At 42.0% G+C, this 17,830-nt stretch overlaps 2 protein-coding genes across 4 annotated transcripts; both read right to left on the bottom strand.

Moving 5' to 3' along the window:
- Positions 1 to 316: 316 nt before the first annotated feature.
- kat2b (K(lysine) acetyltransferase 2B) lies at positions 317 to 9,998 on the bottom strand. Its single transcript, XM_020090803.2, has 18 exons — positions 9,669 to 9,998; positions 7,847 to 7,973; positions 7,605 to 7,750; positions 7,421 to 7,507; positions 7,146 to 7,327; positions 6,862 to 7,053; positions 6,574 to 6,677; positions 6,354 to 6,473; positions 6,032 to 6,165; positions 5,436 to 5,644; positions 5,228 to 5,354; positions 5,026 to 5,136; positions 4,043 to 4,186; positions 3,823 to 3,937; positions 3,696 to 3,726; positions 2,866 to 2,929; positions 2,680 to 2,764; positions 317 to 1,780 (listed from the first exon to the last, which is right to left on the bottom strand). Exons 1-18 carry the CDS (start codon positions 9,867 to 9,869, stop codon positions 1,587 to 1,589), a joined length of 2,373 nt encoding a protein of 790 aa, XP_019946362.2. The 5' UTR covers positions 9,870 to 9,998; the 3' UTR covers positions 317 to 1,586.
- Positions 9,999 to 10,432: 434 nt separating this feature from the next.
- LOC109631800 (ras-related protein Rab-5A) lies at positions 10,433 to 17,183 on the bottom strand. 3 transcript variants are annotated; one of them, XM_020090781.2, is made up of 6 exons: positions 16,955 to 17,183; positions 14,077 to 14,298; positions 13,638 to 13,789; positions 13,344 to 13,466; positions 13,135 to 13,228; positions 10,433 to 12,932 (listed from the first exon to the last, which is right to left on the bottom strand). In XM_020090781.2, exons 2-6 carry the CDS (start codon positions 14,240 to 14,242, stop codon positions 12,817 to 12,819), a joined length of 651 nt encoding a protein of 216 aa, XP_019946340.2. In that variant the 5' UTR covers positions 14,243 to 14,298; positions 16,955 to 17,183; the 3' UTR covers positions 10,433 to 12,816. The 3 variants fall into 3 exon arrangements, with proteins under 3 accessions (XP_019946340.2, XP_019946341.2, XP_069371904.1); XM_020090782.2 differs by having other exon boundaries at positions 16,651 to 16,990; XM_069515803.1 differs by lacking the exon at positions 16,955 to 17,183 and adding an exon at positions 16,332 to 16,446.
- Between the last annotated feature and the right edge of the window lie 647 nt (positions 17,184 to 17,830).

The raw sequence follows: 17,830 nt of genomic DNA, 5'->3' as shown, positions 1-17,830 counted from the left end.
TAATAATTTTTTTTTTTAATCCAGAGTCATTGTGACCCTTGACCACTGAAATCTAATCACTTAATCTGAGTCTAAGTGAAGAATTGTGCCAAATTTAAAATTATTCTCATTAAGATAACGCATTTAAGAGGGTTGCAGTGACCTTGACCTCCAAATTCCAACCAGGTCATCCTTGAATCCAAGTGAACATTCAAACCAAATCTGACTAAATTCCCTCAATGTGTTCTTGAGATATCTTTGGTAGAATGCCATCTGGTGTTGCTGGTGCGGAGGCATAGAAATGATGTGATTGAGTTGAGTCACCACAGACGCTGAATTAGCCTCACCTCTTTTATTCAGTCTATAAAATAGGCTAATACTATGTCATTAAAACCAGTTGTACAAAGAGCATGAAGTAGTTTTTCCAGACATAATACAAAACATATTTTCCTAAAGTTTGAAAAGTACAAACACCTTTTTACAAAACAGCAAAACTACATAGTATTGCACAATCTTCTCATTTATCTCCAAAGTATAAAGTTATCAATCTCCATCTGCAGGGCAAAAATAAAGAGAGAATAAATTAACCTTGTCTAAAGCATTTCCTTTTTAAATTACAGCACATAAATAAGAATAAACTCTAGATAATTAAATTAGTCCTTAGTCAGCGGTAATTTAACTTGTCAAACAAATTTTGAAGAGAAGAGGATGCTCTTATTTTTATGTTTACTAATACTTGGAAAAATAAAAGTGCATTTTGATAGTCACACTGCCCTAGGTGGCTTGTACAAAAAAGATTATTTTGTTTTAGTTCTGAAACAGAAAATATATGTTATATACACATTTAAAATATACAATGGGAATAAGTGCTTTAAAATAATTAAAATCTGTACAAATTTAAAGTATGTATTCCTCTTTTGGCAGGATGAACTCATCACAGTCAAACTTTGACCTCATTAGTGGCGCGCACGATTGCACAGACAGGAAAATCTGATCTCTCAGTCACGGCCCTCGAAGGTAACACTTGTGTAATGATGTAACACACAGTAGATGTGACATATCTACCTGAGTCCACTGAGATGAGGAGGAGGAGGCAGGCATTCAGAAAGGCAGGGGGATGAGGGGATGAAAGGAAAAAAAAGAGGAGACGGAGAGAGACAAAGTAAGAAAGGTGAGCGGTGAATCTCCGTTGCCTCTCAGTCTTCACACACAAACAACAGAAGCTTTCAGCCCCGTTCAATATGTATTACTCTCACACCTTCCTCTGTCCTTTCTCTGCACGGGACCCTGGGATATGTGATGAAATATGAAGACACACGTTTTCTTATGTTTCATGTCAGCGACAGTCTCACAGGTCGTCAGTGAGGCCGTCCCTCGCGGCCTATCTTTCAGTGTAAATATCAGTCTAAGCTACCGATTCAGGATCTTTGCCTGCATGCATCAAACATTAAAGAGTGCTGATCTGAGACCAGTGTGCACCTTTTACATCAAAATATGTCTCTGAAACCCGACCGCTCCAGAGTCAGTAGTCCCCGTATAACCTGGACCACAGAGGCCTTGTCTCATTCTTTGTGGAGGTGAAGAGAAACTTCTCCTCCTCCTCTGTTCTACTTCTCAATGAGGCCGGCCTCTTTAATCTTGGTGTAGAAGAACTTCTCCAGTAGATTGGCGCACTTGTAGTACTCGCTCTCCGGAGGGTTGTACTCTCGACAGTTGGTGAAGATGCGCTGCATGTCGGCCATGAACAACTTGCGCGTCGTGTAGTACCTGCTCTTCAGGCGCTCGCTCATTGTCTTCAGATCTGTGAGGAGAAAAAAGAAATAGAATGTGAAATGTGATTTCTCTTCTCTCAGTAATTGGTTAAGTGCACTAATGAGGACAGAGCTCTTTTCTATTTTCAAGAAGGACACTTCAGTCTTGGTGCCACTTGAACAATATTAAACTGTGAGAACTACTGAAATGTGCTAAATGTGAAATTCAGTCATTTTTTAATCCCAAATGCTGCTGTTAGCATTATTCAGTTATTCTCTCTAATCACTACCTCCTCCGAGGCAGGTTTGTTTGTTGGTTTGTATATTTGCTTATCAACAGGATTATAACTGCAGGAGGGATTATCACAAAACGTAATGGAAGTATGTGGTATGGGTTGGGGAGAGACCAGGGACCAGGGTGCTGATCCGAATCAGTGAGCAGATCCAGAATCTTTTTTTTTTTCACTTTCTTTAACATTGCGAGATGATTTTTGACATTTTCAGCAGTTTCACAGGGAATCACTCATGGATGTAGGTGAAAAGAATCTGGTATATTTAGAGGACGGACGGAGCCTGTTGGTGAAATGACAGAAAAAGCCACAACCTACTTGACACAGACTTTGGGTGAGTGACTTTTAAAGAAGCTAAATGAAACCACCATGCGTAGCATTAAAGTTTTTATTAAAGTGCTGCTAATGGACAGATCCGTTCTTGCTCTACACATCTCCCTGGTGATCATGTGACCCATCGAGAAGGGTGTTTTTCAACATCTTAGTTCAGGTTCCAAATATTTGGATTTATTAGTCTTACATTATCATTTAAAATAAAGTTTATGGTTACTCCTGTAAAATATCAAGGGTCAGTTATATTTCTTTGTGATTGACAAAAAAATGTATCAGTCGTTATGCCACTTGTATCAGCTTTACTTAGATGTCATGCGATTACATACCCATGGGGAAGCGAATCACTTGATAGTACCCAGGTGCCTCTGTTTTCTTCACAGGTTCCATGAACGGCCAGGCGTTCTGGTGACTCTGTGACATGAAGATGAATGATGTTAGGGACTAAAGAGGTGTGTGTACATGTATGTGTTGTCGGTGCTGTGCATCTGTACATGTGTGTGTTTGTCCCTCACCTTCACATGTTGAAGGATGGTCTTCAGAGTGCTGTACAGTTGATCAGGGTCCTTCAATTCCTTCCTGGAGAAGAATTAATGCAGAATGCAAAAACATTCACCATAGTAATAATAAGTATAATACTTATATTAGTACAGTGTAAGTATAATAAAGAAAACAGTGTTGAAAATACCTTAATACAATACTGGAAGAAGTGATTTTAGTTGGTTTGATATCCAGATACAAGACCCGAGCCTTTTGATGAAAATTGTTCTTATGCTTGGGTCCAAACTTGATGAATGTTTAATGATGATGTATATATTATTCTATTATTTTCTATTTGTTATATTACCTTGTGTCTTCTTTTACTGGTGTGTATTTGTACTATCCCCTTCGCTGCTGTAACATGGCAGTACAGTAGTGTAGTTTATCTTATGGTATCATAAGGTATCGTATCACATCGTACTGTATTGCTTTTATATTCGATTGTGTAATATTGTAACATATCTTACTGTATCCTACATGGAATATTATCTTATTGTAGTGTAGTTTACGTTAAGGTTACATAAAGAAATTGTATCATATTGTACTGTATTGTTTTTTATCTTATCGAATCATAAGTTATCTTATCTTATCGTATTGTATTTTATGGTCTGTAACTCCGGTCACTGCTGTTTGTATCCTTGCTGACCTAAGAGATTTAATTATACTCCTGCTAACTGATCTGCGGTCCTTAATTTAGAAAACTTGCTTCATGCCAACTTGGGGAAAACATCAGCCAAGTCATTTGGTGAAGCAATGCAAAGGCACAGTGCTCAGTTGAAATCTTTCACAGTAGATTCACACTTACCCTTTGCCCACAGGTTTCCAGCCAGTTTCACCTGTTAATAAAATAACACCAAAGTGAGTACCATCTAAAATACTAAAAATAATAATATAAATGTCATATACTGTGAATACGGTTAGTAGGAACGTACGTATGCCAGGAATGCTTTCTATGGGAATCTGCCGAACTCCTTCCTTAAAACAGGAAAGTCCGGGGTAGACTTTTCTGATCTGAGCCTGTTTCCTCTCTATCAGTTTCTTAATGATCTGACAGAAAGAGACACAAGAGGGTGGAATAACAGATAGTAAGTGTAGGAACAGAGAGAAGGAAGGATTTTTAAAAGTTTCTAACTTTTTCAAACGCCCACACACCTCCTTCTGCTTCTTGATGATAATGGAGAACTCTGTGTAGGGGATGCTGGGGTTGAGTTCACAGCCCATGAGTGTGGCTCCCTCGTAGTCCTTGATGTAGCCCACATACTTGGCCTTGGGAACTTTGATGTCCTTTGAGAAACCCTGAGATGGAGGAGGAGACATGTTTTCTGGCAGCAGTTTATACAGGGCCACACAACCACTGCACAAATTATCCCATTTAAAAAAACACACCCATGTTGTGGGAGTCAACAGTGCATGGACAGATTTCACTTAACGTGGTGTGAATATTACTTAGGATGGTTTCTCCAGATCAAATGTCGACGGGAAAAAAAGATATCCCTATATATATAGAAGAAATGATTCCCCATCATATGATCTTCAGCTCTATAGATGAATCATTCATCATTTCTTATAAATTGCATCATGATGATATTATTATGAAATGGCATCATTGCAGTTTAAAAAAGTTAACATTGCCTGATTTGGTTATATTGTGCATATGCTATTTTTATCATTATAGTTTCATTACATATCAATACCAAGTAAAAATGTAAAATGAAAGCAAGGCAGAAGAACAAATGGTAGTAATTATTTATCAGGATTACATAAAAGCAACTTAGGAAAGAATCAATAACTTTTTGGGTGCAGAATTCAGATCAGGGGGTGGAGCCAGGACAATTTTTTTTAAACTTTCTTTAATACTGAGAGATACAACATTTGCCTAATAGGCCTAATAATTGAATGTGTGCAATTCTAAATATAAATATGGCTTTATAAGGGGACTCTTGGGCCTTAGCAGAGTTTTTCATTATTGTTAAACATGGCAGACCAGCAATATAAAAAACGATTATTTTGTTTTACAGAGGGAAGATGTTTGTGAGAGACTGAGGAGGACGACAATTACATCCTGTGACCAAAGCAGCTGTAATGTAATGTATAATAAGCATGTACTGAGCAAATTAATGAACATAGCATGTTACCTGTTTCTTGAAGTAGCCGATGGCGTACTCATCAGCATAAGTGAGAAAGTTGAGGATTTCGTGCTTGATGTGATATTCCTTCAGGTGGTTCATCAGATGGGTTCCATAACCCTGCAGCCACACAGCCACAGGCAAAGGTTAAAAAAATAATCAAGTAGACATGGAAGTTTCCACGAGGCTGAGACGCAGGAGCCGCTCTCACCTTGACTTGTTCGTTGGAGGTGACTGCACAGAAGACGATTTCTGTGAAGCCCTGCGATGGAAACATGCGGAAGCAGATCCCTCCGATCACGCGGCCGTCCTTGATCAGCGACAGCGTCTTGTGCTTCCTGTCAATGAAAACTTGCATTTTAGTCACCTCTTCAACACCCCCCCAATAAGTGATGATGATCAACTACGGTTCCACCCACGGATCGAACACCAGTCGTGTGATGTACTCTTTGGGCATGCGGGGGAGCTGGTGGGAGAACACGTTCTGGAGGCCGACGAGCCACATCAGGATCCGCTTATTGGGCTTCTGGTTTAAGGAGTTACCAATGACATGGAACTCGATCACCCCCCTGCGCTCCTCCAAACGGGCAGCTTCATCACGTGCAGAGTGAGCTGACAGCAGACTGGTCTGCACAGGAGGGAAAATCATAAAGTCATGCATCATGATTATAACCTTTACTCCCACCATTAGCATCCTCGTAAAGAAAATAGGTTTAGAGAGCGTTTATTTAACTTATTTTAAATTCCTATATGGTCACATATCCACAGATCAGATTGTTGTATGCAGTATTCTGTTAAAGATTTCAATAAATGTTATGAAACAATGACACTATCTCAATGGTATTTTTCCTTTAATAAAACATTTTTATTTAAATTAAATCAATATTTCCTCTGTATGATGAACTCATGGAAGAATTATATCATTAAGGCATACAATTCTTCAGTTAAATATGATATCATTTGTAATCCATAAGGACACAGTTTCAATTATTTCCTTGATTTCTTTTGCCTTTACCTCAGGAATGGCAGCAGGGTCGGCGATGGTTGCCATCACCTCATTGATGAGCTCCATGGGGATGTCACCCACCGCCCGCGGTCTCTTGTTTTCCTCATGGGGAAGGGGCTCGGAGGGTTTACGCTTCTCTCCCACTATGACAGCACATGGGCAAAGAGGGAGGAACTTGTCATCAGTGCATTTAAACCCAAACAAGATGTCAAAAAGATGTCAAGATGGTAAACAGTCAGTAGGTCATGTTATGTTTTTGTTTCACATCAGTCAGATGAAGATGATGAATATTTTCTAGATGTGTAGTCATGTAGAGGTTTGACTGTAACACCTGGGTTTGACTCCAACACAGTTTTCCTGGCTGGACTGACACTGCCACAGGTGGTTGGGTCCACTGACACGGGGCTGGTGCTGTAGTACAATGGCCTGGCCACGGGGGGCGCGCTGATAACTGTGCAGAGGATAATAAAAGCAAAAGTTAAAAAAAATCCAAGGTCGGCTTGAACAATGCATCTGTGCGTTCGTGTTTGGCCTGCGAGGGTGTTTGTTACCTGTGTGAATAGGGATCTGCCCCCCCGATGCTCCTGCCAAGAAGTCTTGGCTCCAGATGGGAGAGCTGTGGCTGTACACCTCCTCCTCCAGCATAGACAAGAACCTGAGCCAAAGAAAACAAAGCAAAGGCAACTTAGTTGTAAAGTTAGTCAAGTATGCATATGTGATTAGCGGTTGTTCTGGATTGTTAATTACGTGTTAGTTTGAAGATATAGCCAATTTACGTTTGCGGTACATTTCCCGGTGATAAATCTTGGGAGTTGCTGTATGTTTTTCCTTTTCCTTACTTGGGAAAGTGTGTGAGAATAAGTGTGCGTTTCTCAGGTGGCAGCTTGTCCTTTTCCTGTCGCGCCTGCTCTAGCAGTTGTTTCCTCATCACAGTGAAAACCGAGCGCAGCAGTGTCCGCCCAAAGATCTGCGTGGTCTCGTACCGGGGAAGGCTGTCGCAGAACTGAGGCACGTTGCAGTAGCAGAGCCATCTGTAGTGAGTGCACGACAGAAGAAGCTCAGTTTAAATGTGACCGTATTCAGGTGTAATGCACGTAGACAGGATGTGTGCTCAAGCTGCTACCTGGTGTAGTTGGCTTTGTATCCAGCGGCGTCGTCAGTAGGCACCCTCTGGCGTCTCTGAGAGGGCGTCTCCAGCTGCCAGTAGTTGATCTGGTTGAGAAACATCTTAGCAAGCTCCATGATTGTTTGACGTTCCTTAGACGGTAGGTGGCTGAACTTGTACTGGACAAAATTGTTCACCCCCTATTTGTATGGGAAAGAAAATACACATGAGGAAACATTAGAATTCTAATTTGTGTCAACAGGCCTTGACACAAAGTCAATATGTGTGTTCACCTGCTCAATACTGGGTTTCTCAAACGGAGGACTCTCCTGTGCTTCTAACGTCGGTTTACCCATTTGAAGAATGGATTTCCTCAGCAGCTGAAAGATCGACAGAAAAGACATGTGTTTACCTGTACACAATGGAGGCTGGGAAAATCCTGTTTGTATATCTTTAATACTCAAAGCAGAGGCTTACTTTGAAGAGGGAGAAGTAGACCTGCTTAGTGTCAGCATCCTCCTCTTTGTGAACACAAGTGTAGAGGTACTCCACGTCTAGGACGATACCGAGAAGCCTGTTCATTTCCTCCTCTGACACGTTTTCTAGATGCGTCACGTGATCACCTGGGGGATACATAAAACAAGAATTAACAATAAGATCAATAATAAATCTAATGCCAAGCATGTACGTATCATTTAGCTTCTTTCCAAGTCACTCACCCAAAGTGTGAGAGCAGCTGCGACAGGGCTCCTGCAGGTTGACTGCGTTGGACTGCTGGTCAGTTCGGGGGGGAGTGGGAGGGGGGTTCTGACTCTTCCAGCCATTACACTTACAGGCTCCTTCAGCCTAAGAAGCAGAGTTTAAATTAATAAAAGCATAAATCCAACTTATCTTAAACTAGAATAGCACTCAGAGGAGCTCATGCCTACGCCAAGGCCCAACAGTCTCCTTTAAATTGAATCAAGCTACAAAGTACAAAGTGCTACACCACAGAAAAAAATAAAATAAAATACAGAACAAGTACATGAATAATTATGGTAATTATGATAAGATAAAAGACCAACAATAGCCTGGCACCCCAAGTAAATTCAGGAATATGCATTCCGACAAAGGTACGTTTTTAGCCGAGACTTGGGACCCTGATGGTAAACACTCTGTCCCCCTAGTTTTCAGCCTAGATTCTGAAGTGAAACTTGACCCTGGGCAGAAGTGAATAGGGAATCAAAAGATCAGCGATATAGCCTGGGGCCGGGCCATGAAGAGCCTTAAACGGAATCAATAAGGGAAGGGAATATCATGTTTGATTGCTCCTGCATCTCTGCATCCCTACGCCAAGTTTCCTGGTAATCAGTCCAGACTAAACAAACCAAAACCATAACTTCCTTTTTAAACTGCAGCATTAGGTTCACAGTCAGATGTCGTAGTGAGTGCTGATACACTGCTGCAGATCTTTCAGGTGGAACAAGCATCGATATGTTGTGTTCGTAAAGTTGTTTTAGGTAATGATCCTTCATGGCTGACAGGTTGTCGCCCTCTTGCATAGTTTACCTGCTTTATACTCACATTACATCAAATGCTAAATGGTCTGTATTCATATTGCACTTTTATAGTCTTGATGACCACTCAAAGCGCTTTACAGTACAGTTTATTGCCACTCATACAGTACATCTATGGGCAGCACTTTTTCTATGAGGGGCAATTTGGGGTTAGGCATCTTGCCCAAGAACACTTTGGCATTCGGATGGATGCGTGAAGACTGAGATCGAACCACCGACCGCTCTTCCTCTTCAGCCACAGCCACTTGAGACATATGTTTTTATTGTAATTGTGCCACAGCATACAAGCTTTCACACCTTGTCAAGGCCTCTTAGGTTAATGGAGGTTTGTTGTGACTGCTCAGGCTTAGTAGGTGGGGCGAGCAGGCCTGTCACCGTCAGCTGGAGGCGCCGCACTGCGCATGCGCCGTGAAACAACAACAAACTCCGCCCCTCTCGGCCACCCCCCCTCCAGCAGCTGTCACCCTGTCAAAACAAAGACCCTGTCCCTCTCTCTCTCTGCGGATCATATACCCTGCATGAACCCCCCCCCCAAAAAAATAAAAATTAGCATCGTGCGCTCACCGGCGGCACGGCGCTGAAATGTCCCCGTGGGCAAGCCTTTACGCACGGATGCAGCCCTTGCGCGCACAGCACCGCACAGCTACTCCCAAGAACCAGCGCCAAGCCAATGTTTACGTTCACAACCCCCCACCTTGACAGAAACATAGTGTGATCGTAAAAGCAGCGGACAGTTTGCAGCTGGAGGCCCCCTGCTTTCAACCCCTGTGCCCACGGTGACGCTTTAAGTCGCCTGATTTTTACTATCGCATTCTCGGTAATTGCTTCGTGCATGCAAAATGAAAAAAAAAAAATGAAGTGCGGCAATGGCTTCCTTTGCTGCGCTTGCATTTTGTTAACTATTGCAACCTTGCACAGGACAGATGCTTTGTAAAGAGCAAGCCCTCACACCGCTGCCAGTAAAGAGTCTGCAGGTAGATCGTACTTTGCAGGAGGAATACACGCCGAGTTTCTCCAGTTTCTTCGGCCGAGGTGAGGAGCGGAGTTGCGCCTTCTTCACGGCGATACGTGCGGATCCTCCAGCGGCGCCAGAGCCCTCCGTACCCCCGGCTCCAGGAGCGGCCGGAACCAAGCCCGCGGCCCCGATGGCCGGCGAACCCTGCTGGATCCCGGCGCTGTCGGCCATAGTTCGCAACGAACCCCGAAGGGAACCGCGGCCCGGGGAAAATTTTCGCTCTGCCGTCCGCTCTTATTCCACCAGCGGAGGATCAGACATGGCGCTCATCCTTATTTTCAATTTCTCACTGTAGGCCCATTTTCCTCCGCTAGGGGACTTAGATGGGACATACGGACCAATTCCACCAGAATTCAGAGACGAGAGGTCACGAAATGCGAGAAAAATCTCAAGGTCAAATGAGATGGAAAAACACGTGGCTTGGTTTCCTGAGCTGGTGGATCATGGTCACTTCATGCAGCACTAAGCAAATCCTAGGATTAACAACAATAACCATGTTTAATAGACTATAATAATATATATTTTTCTTTATAACATAAAAATGTTTCATGAGAGAAAAGTCAAATCCCCAAAAGGAAAGCATGCAGAGTTTCTCATCACATTTAGACAAATATTAGCATCAGGATTTATGATCCATGTGCATAATTAAACAGGGTAAATGTCAGACATAGTGTCAATTTGACAGGTCCATGCACACACACACACATATATATATATATTTACACACAGCCTGATTACAATAATAAATGATCAACTTTATTTCAGTATTTATTTGGTCATTACATAACAGTACTGTAAAATGCTTGCATTCTTAGTTTTTTCTGCTGCAAATAAGTATTCATGGCAAAAAAAAAACCACACACAATTTACATCCCCATTATGTGTTAATTCATAATTGATTTATTCATGAATCACCATCGATCCCCAGCTGACAGTTGTTAACACTGTTTGCTACAATATGGTCACAAGGTTACTGAGATGTTATGGAGGGGCAGACAGCTGGTTAATAAAACAGTTTTGCATCGAGTCCGACTCCTCTGGGGCTTTTACGACCCTCTGGAGGTCCAGGTCTAACTACAGGTGGAGGAGAACCGGACAAGGAATCGTAGCCTGATACCACTACAAAAAAGAATTAGTGAAATCCAAATAGTGTTACAAAATAGAAAACCAGGATTTTTTTTTCTTGTGAGGAAAAAAAAAAGGTACAAGACAGATGATTAATTAAATGCAATTTCATTCTTTTTGTTTATAACACTACGAACATTTATAAAGACCGCCACTGATTATGATTTGAACCATTTGTGTGGAAAAGGAACAACAACAAAAGTCCAAAGCTGTTTTTTTTTTCTCCAAATGTACAGTTTTTTTAATGATTATCTAGACAGCCCCCTAGCAAGCATTAGTCCGGTCACTGGTAAATCAAAAAAGGTAGGCTACACTGCAACACCCTATTTACAGTATATTATTTATATATTTATATTTATTTATATATATTTATATCACACTGGCTGTAATTATGACAAGATATATTCATGAGCATCATTAGTGCAAGGCATGAGTAAGACAGGTCTGTAAAAAGAGCTATGAATGTGTGTTTATGTGTGTAAATAACAATGATGTATAGTTGGGGGGTTGGGCAAAAAAGACAACACAAATATGTTATGAGGGAGTTGTGTAACAGACAACCTATGTGTGTGCACTTATGTACAATATATTTCGGTCGCACAGAGTTCAAATGGGGCAGTGTGTTTTTTATGTGTTCAAACATACACGCACACAAACGGGCACGTGTGAGTAAGTCTATGGATGAGATCTGTCAGCCAGCCAGGCCCAGTTTGTACACGGCGACACATGACCTTGTCTGAAGCACTGCCTAATCAAGAGCAGACAAATAATTAACAATTCAAAAGGTGATTATGAAGCAAACGGACATATTGCAACTCCCTGCTCGCTACCATCACCTTCGCTTTTTACCATGTGCAATCCCAGCAGCCGTCCATCAACATCCACACGACAGTAAAGGTCACCTGCATTAACTAAATCATCCAAAGGCAGAAACTCCAGAGACCCCAGTATGACCATGGGGGGGGGGGGGGGGGGGGGTGACACTGATGAGTTGCTCAGAGACCCTCCTCCGCCTTGTTGTGGAGAAAGCTGGGTATAGCAGGGTGATCTGCTGTTCTGCACTGGTCCTTGCAGACACTTAAAATCACAGACATAAGACTGTGAAACATTGCACGATGCCACTCGGGACAGCTAGAAGCAGGCATGGCCCCAGAATAGAGCCTATAAAGGGGGAAGAGAATGTACACTAATGCTACTTTGGGTTTAGTGGGGAAAGGACGTGGATAGTAGTGGACAGAAGGGAGTCAGATAGAGAAAATCTAAAAGGACTACAGTCCACAGCTGTTTTTTAACTTTCACATACAAGTTTCCTGGTGAAAAAAAACATGATGCTTTGGGTTCTTCTCCATCCCTCTCCACCCTCCACTTTTCCTCTCTCGCATTATTAATACACTCCTCTAACAGACTTTTTTCTGGGCTACTGTAGAAAAAAGATATAACTTCTTTTTTTGTTTTTCTATTTTAGGCCATGTGAGTGTACAGATATGTGCTACACAATTCTGACTGACTTTTAGGAAAATGGTTAAGAAATGAACAAAAACAGAGGATTTGCATTTTAGATTTTTTGTCACAAAGCTATCTCAAAAAAAGGGAAGTGACCACTTCCCCCAAAAGAAACCCACATCTACATGTTGGAAGGAAGATCATGGAAGTCAGGGTACACTAATAATCTCTAATACCTGCTGCTATTGTTCTATCAGTAATAACTGATAGATGCAAAAAGCTAGATGACAGAAAGTAAGAATGGATGGTAAGGAGGCTTCACCAGGTAGCAGCAGAACCACAACGTAGGAAAGGAGAGATCAGTGTAATGGAGGTGACTTCACTACACCGAAAAACAAAAGGTGGGCACAGGGCATCTTTTCCGTTTTGCCGATAAGAGATGTGGAGATAAGAGTACAACACGTTGCATTAGTAACTGCAGTGGCAGTCAGGGCATCAGTCGCATTAGCTACTGCTGTACAGGTTGGTTGGAGGGAAGGCGTTCTTCACGTTAGTTACTGCAGCACGGAGCCTTGGCTGGCTGGGCGGCTTCTGTCAAGTCCACTCCCCGGGTGCGTCCGGTATTTGCTCCTGCAGCCTGAGGCTCACTCTTCGGCAATCTCTTCGCTGAAACGAAACAAAAATGAAAACTTAACGACATTCAAAGATGTTGCAGCAGAAGCAGTTATATCTGTCGAATCTTCCATTATGCAAGCCTGACCACAACCATTTAATGATAATAAATCCTTTATAGAACTACTAGGACTAATTAGTTTAGTTCAGATCACCACTGGCAAAATCTATGAATGAAGTTTCAAGAGTTACCCACCAATATCCATAAATATCTCGTTCACATTCATAGAAGTCTTAGCTGATGTTTCCATGAAAAGTAAGCTGTTGTCATCTGCGTAGGACTGGGCATCCTGTTAACACAACGTAACCACCATGAGTTGAACACATCCTTACACATGCACACACTGAGGTGAAACACATTTAGAGGGAAGAGGTGTCAAGACACAGCTTTTTTTTTTGTCTAACCTGGAAGTCGACAGCTCTCTTGCTGGCTAAGTCAGCTTTGTTGCCTGACAGAGCGATGACAATATTTGGGCTGGCTTGTCTCTGCAGCTCCTTCACCCAGTTCTTAGCCCGTGCGAAGGATTCCTGTAAATACAAGAAATTGTGCCATTCATTGTACCTTCGTGCTACTGCAATCTGTAACAGCAGCTGTATTTGAACTTGTTGTAGGGTAAGCATTAGGCTGAATACACAGCAACTATCATCAGTTAGAGATGAGATCATGTTGGCAAAATTGCACAAGGTGGACAAACATGCCTCGTTTGTGATGTCGTAGACCACAATGGCCGCCTGTGCTCCTCTGTAATACATGGGTGCCAAACTGTGGTAACGCTCCTGGCCTGCAGTGTCCCAGATTTCGAATTTCACTGTTGTGTCATCTAGACACACCGTTTGAGTGAGAAAGGCCGCTGCAGGGAAAGGAGGAGGTGAGAGGTTAGTCAGCATCAGATAATTAGTATCGACACCTTAACAATTTCATGTGAAGAAAAATGGTCATAAATATAGCAAAACACTTTCAAGTCCTATTATGTGAGTAAAACTGTGGCTCACTCTATAGAACTAAATTTTATCCTGGATCTCAATTCAACTATTTGAATAAAAGTAAGATAAGCTTAGTTAAAACATAAATTAATAGTATCACAAAACTCCCATTTGAATGTCAACCAACAGTCTGACCTGCTGATATGAAGCTCACCTCCTATTGTGCTCTCCTGGAATTCATGGAACTGGCCCTTGACGAAGCGAAGCACTAAGCTGGACTTTCCAACAGCTGACTCCCCCAACAGCACCAGCTTAAACTGACAGATCTTGTTCCCTGCGTTGGGTCCATTGGGTCTCGTAGCTCCTCCCCGATTGGCCATGACCAAGTCAGATCGCCCGGTGTCCTGTGTGCCAAACCTCACTATCAGGACGTCTACTGCAAGAACCAAGAGAAGAAATTGCTTTATCAACAGCCATAAGAACATGTTATACATAGAAGAGAATCGCGGATCAGAGTAAATGCAACTAACAACAAATCAGCTTGAATTAAATATGCCCCAGCATTTTATGTTACAATATTTTTAACAAACAAATCAAGTGACACCAAAGCACTAATGGGTCAAGACAGTGTCTTGTTTGTTTAAGATCTATCAGAAGTTACTATGAACAGATTTGTCCTTGTTCTCCTATGACGAGAGACATTAACACATTAAAAAAAGATTAATCTACTGCAGTCAGTGTAAAAAAACAGGGTCCAGACTACATTAACCTAATTGTACAAAATACAAACATAGGCTGTGGCCTCTATGAAGCACTTATAGAAATGAATATGTAATATGGGGCATTTCTAGGATTCTGAAAAATATTGATGAGGATGGGATTAACAAAAATAAACAAGAATAGATTTGAAATTTAAAGAGAGGAAGTACTCATCAACTGTTTAGAATAAATCACGTATGATTGCTATTATCATATGAAACATTAGGCTGCATATCACTGTAGGTAAATATGCTCTCCGTTCTCTGTTAGTGATGCGTTTTAAAAGTTGTGTCAGCTCCCACACTCATCTGACTGACTCTACCAATCAACAGAGCTAATGTAATGCAATGCTGTGCATTCTGCAGGTTTGGCAGAGGCTGTTGGAAATGAACATCTGGTTTCTACAGATCTACAACACTGAAGGCTTAATGACTAATTGACTCCAAGTTAAGAAAACTTACAATGTATGCAATATCACGTTTATGTCTTTCAGTATTCATGAAAAAGTAAATTCATCCATATCCCCCTTTGTAAACATTTTCTAATCATCTGAATGCCGCTGGTTTACTCCATCGTAAGTCTTTCAAACATGTAAAACCCTAATTTAAGTATAACAACTTCATTATTGACACAGTTTATCCACATTTACGACACAGAAGTAAGCATTTCTTCCCAAAAATGTATTTATGAATAACATTATCCAATAAACAAAGGTAGCCCACCACAACAACATGCAGTAACAGCAAGCAAAGGACTTTTCAACAATCCCTTCAGCTTCAGGAGCTTCCACAAGACTTTAACCCACCCGCATGTACGGTCACATACCATGCATTCATGCATTCCTTACTAACTGACTTAGGAAGAAACTGCTGACTAATTTATAAACAACAAATAGCTGTTGTCGGGAGATAATCAAAACACATATCTGATTTTGCAGGGAAAATTTGTCCTGTGCATGATTAATGCACTCTTATCCCTGACCAAAAACACATTACTGTAATGACTTGCAATGTGCACCCCACACCAAACTCCCTAATCCAGGGGACACGTATAAAAGAGGTCAGTCTCACATATGCTCTCAAATGCTATAAGGCTCAGTGGTCCCACACAAAAAGCTACTTCATGAAGTATATCGGTCACATGTTTGCTGACATTGTTCTCCGAGAGGTGTTGATGGTGAGGTCACCGTTAACCACGATGATTTACTGCTGCACAAAATTACACTGGGGGGCGTACACCTCGCCATGCACTGTCACCAAGCTCCACCTTTATTCCAAAACTTTCCTATGAAACTGTACAAATGTCCAGGTACCTATTTTGTGCATATGCTTCCCTGCTGTACCAGTGAGTGGATATACCTATATGTATATTCAAAATGAGACTGCAACGACAAGTCTGGTCAAGTGTCTGTGCTGAAGTGTCGACAGACATCAAGACAGCAGAGGGTCAAGATATAAACTGATGACAATAAGGATCACATAAGGGCCTAACTTGTCTACAGGTTTAGTTTTACAAGTCTATACGTTTGTGTGTGTGTGTGTGAAACTAATTTTCGTCTGGGTAAACACAGAACTTGTGAGTTAAATACACACAAGGACCTGCAGAGTAGCTGCGTTTCAGGGACTCACGACAGGGGCTGTCAACAAACGACTGTGACGCTCACACATGATGTGGGTGTATCCGTCGTTAGTTTGCTGTAAACACACTCACTCGTGCTAACTGTAGCCTCGTATCCTTTTCGATTATAGAAGGGGACGCCATTTTCCAAATTGTTTTGGTTGTCTAGCCAGTTAGCTTCCTGGCAGCAGCCACTCTGACGTTAGCCTCCCAACAGCACACAACGACAGGCTCAGACAAATAAAGTTTAGAACAGTGTTGACAAGCGAGTCAACGCGTTGCTGCGGGTTGTTGTCACACAGATGTGTTGTGCTGGTTGGTCAACGTTATTCAATGTGGAGTTTTCGAAACCTCAATTAAAAAAAAACACGAACGTTAGCTTGTTAGCATCGTTGGCATTCCACCCACTGACCTGATTCCACCCAGTTAGCTGTTAGCTATTAGAGTCAGCTGTTAGCCAGCCGCACAGCTGCTCGCACCAGGCAGCGTTAGCCGCATGCTAATGGCAACACATTGACACAGAGGAGGAAGAGCAGGACTCGTTCAGATGTGACACGGGCCTGTATCTCTGCGTTCACGTAGCTATAGAACATCAGCAGGAGTCAGCTAGCCACGGCGCTATGCTAACATCAGCCCCACCGATGACAAGTGAGCAGACGTTAGCTTTAGCCTGTCCGCCAGCTGGGAGACACAACTTGTCGATTCACGTCGAGTACCTGAGAGCCAGACGATGGAGGGAACTTTCCAACGCCGCCGCTGTGGGGTTTTACGCACGGAACCAGGGTCACCGTGGTGAGGTGGTGCCGGTGGTGGTGTTGTTGGTGAGGGGGGGGGGGGGAGAAAATAAATTTCAACAACCCCGTCACGTCTCCTCCTTTTTCTTTCTTCTCGCAACTTCCCCTTAGAACCAAAACACAAACAAGACCTTCCGCCCCCAGCGCCACGTCACACAGCGCGCCCGCCTCCAGACTCTGCGACCTGCGCAGTGTTTCACGAACCGACGTAGTGTTTGTGGTAATACTCTGTAATAACGTGTTTTTAACAGATGATCATCCTGCTTCAGTGCATCACCTGGGGCTCCTGTTTGGATAATACTTCATTATTTTGTAGGAGCACATTTAAAGGTTCAGTGGTGAACAAAATGGAATATAAAATAATCCTAATGGTGTTTCTACTCACTCCCAGACTGGAAACACCAAACAGCTTTTTATTTAGTTTTTATGACAACTGAAGTTTAACACAGGTTCTCCTTGTGTTTCGGGTGAGGGATATTCAGCTGCAACACCAAACTTCACAACTAGATGTCACTAAATTCTAAACACTGAACCTTTAATAGACCCTATTCATAAATCATTAACATATTCATGGGACAATGTAAATCCATTTATGAAAGCAGGAGCATGTGATGTCTTCATAACTAGGCCCAGATCAACGTGAATGTCCAGATACGACACATTTTACTGCGAGTATCCATTAATAATAACCATGCAAATTAATTTAAAGTCATTCAGTTTGTGTTTTTTTGTTAAAAATAGTTCATTTGATATCTTTCCCATGACTTAACATGAGTTGGAAACATTTCACTCAAAGCT

The sequence above is a fragment of the Paralichthys olivaceus genome, chromosome 20 (genome assembly GCF_024713975.1).
Source record: "Paralichthys olivaceus isolate ysfri-2021 chromosome 20, ASM2471397v2, whole genome shotgun sequence".
Taxonomy (NCBI): Eukaryota; Metazoa; Chordata; class Actinopteri; order Pleuronectiformes; family Paralichthyidae; genus Paralichthys; species Paralichthys olivaceus.
Note: the sequence above shows the minus strand (reverse complement) of the source record. Positions and strands in the feature narration are given on the sequence as shown.

What these genes read in the sequence shown, in the direction of transcription:
- kat2b (XM_020090803.2), bottom strand. Translation starts at nt 9,869, where the DNA reads ATGGCCGACAGCGCCGGGATCCAGCAGGGTTCGCCGGCCATCGGGGCC. An exon ending in AGAAACCCAGTATTGAGCAG is followed by an intron (nt 7,328 to 7,420) that starts GTGAACACACAT and finishes CCATACAAATAG; the next exon opens with GGGGTGAACAATTTTGTCCA. An exon ending in TACAAAGCCAACTACACCAG is followed by an intron (nt 7,054 to 7,145) that starts GTAGCAGCTTGA and finishes CACTCACTACAG; the next exon opens with ATGGCTCTGCTACTGCAACG.
- LOC109631800 (XM_020090781.2), bottom strand. Translation starts at nt 14,242, where the DNA reads ATGGCCAATCGGGGAGGAGCTACGAGACCCAATGGACCCAACGCAGGG. An exon ending in CCAGGAGAGCACAATAGGAG is followed by an intron (nt 13,790 to 14,076) that starts GTGAGCTTCATA and finishes CTTTCCCTGCAG; the next exon opens with CGGCCTTTCTCACTCAAACG. An exon ending in TCTACGACATCACAAACGAG is followed by an intron (nt 13,467 to 13,637) that starts GCATGTTTGTCC and finishes TTGTATTTACAG; the next exon opens with GAATCCTTCGCACGGGCTAA.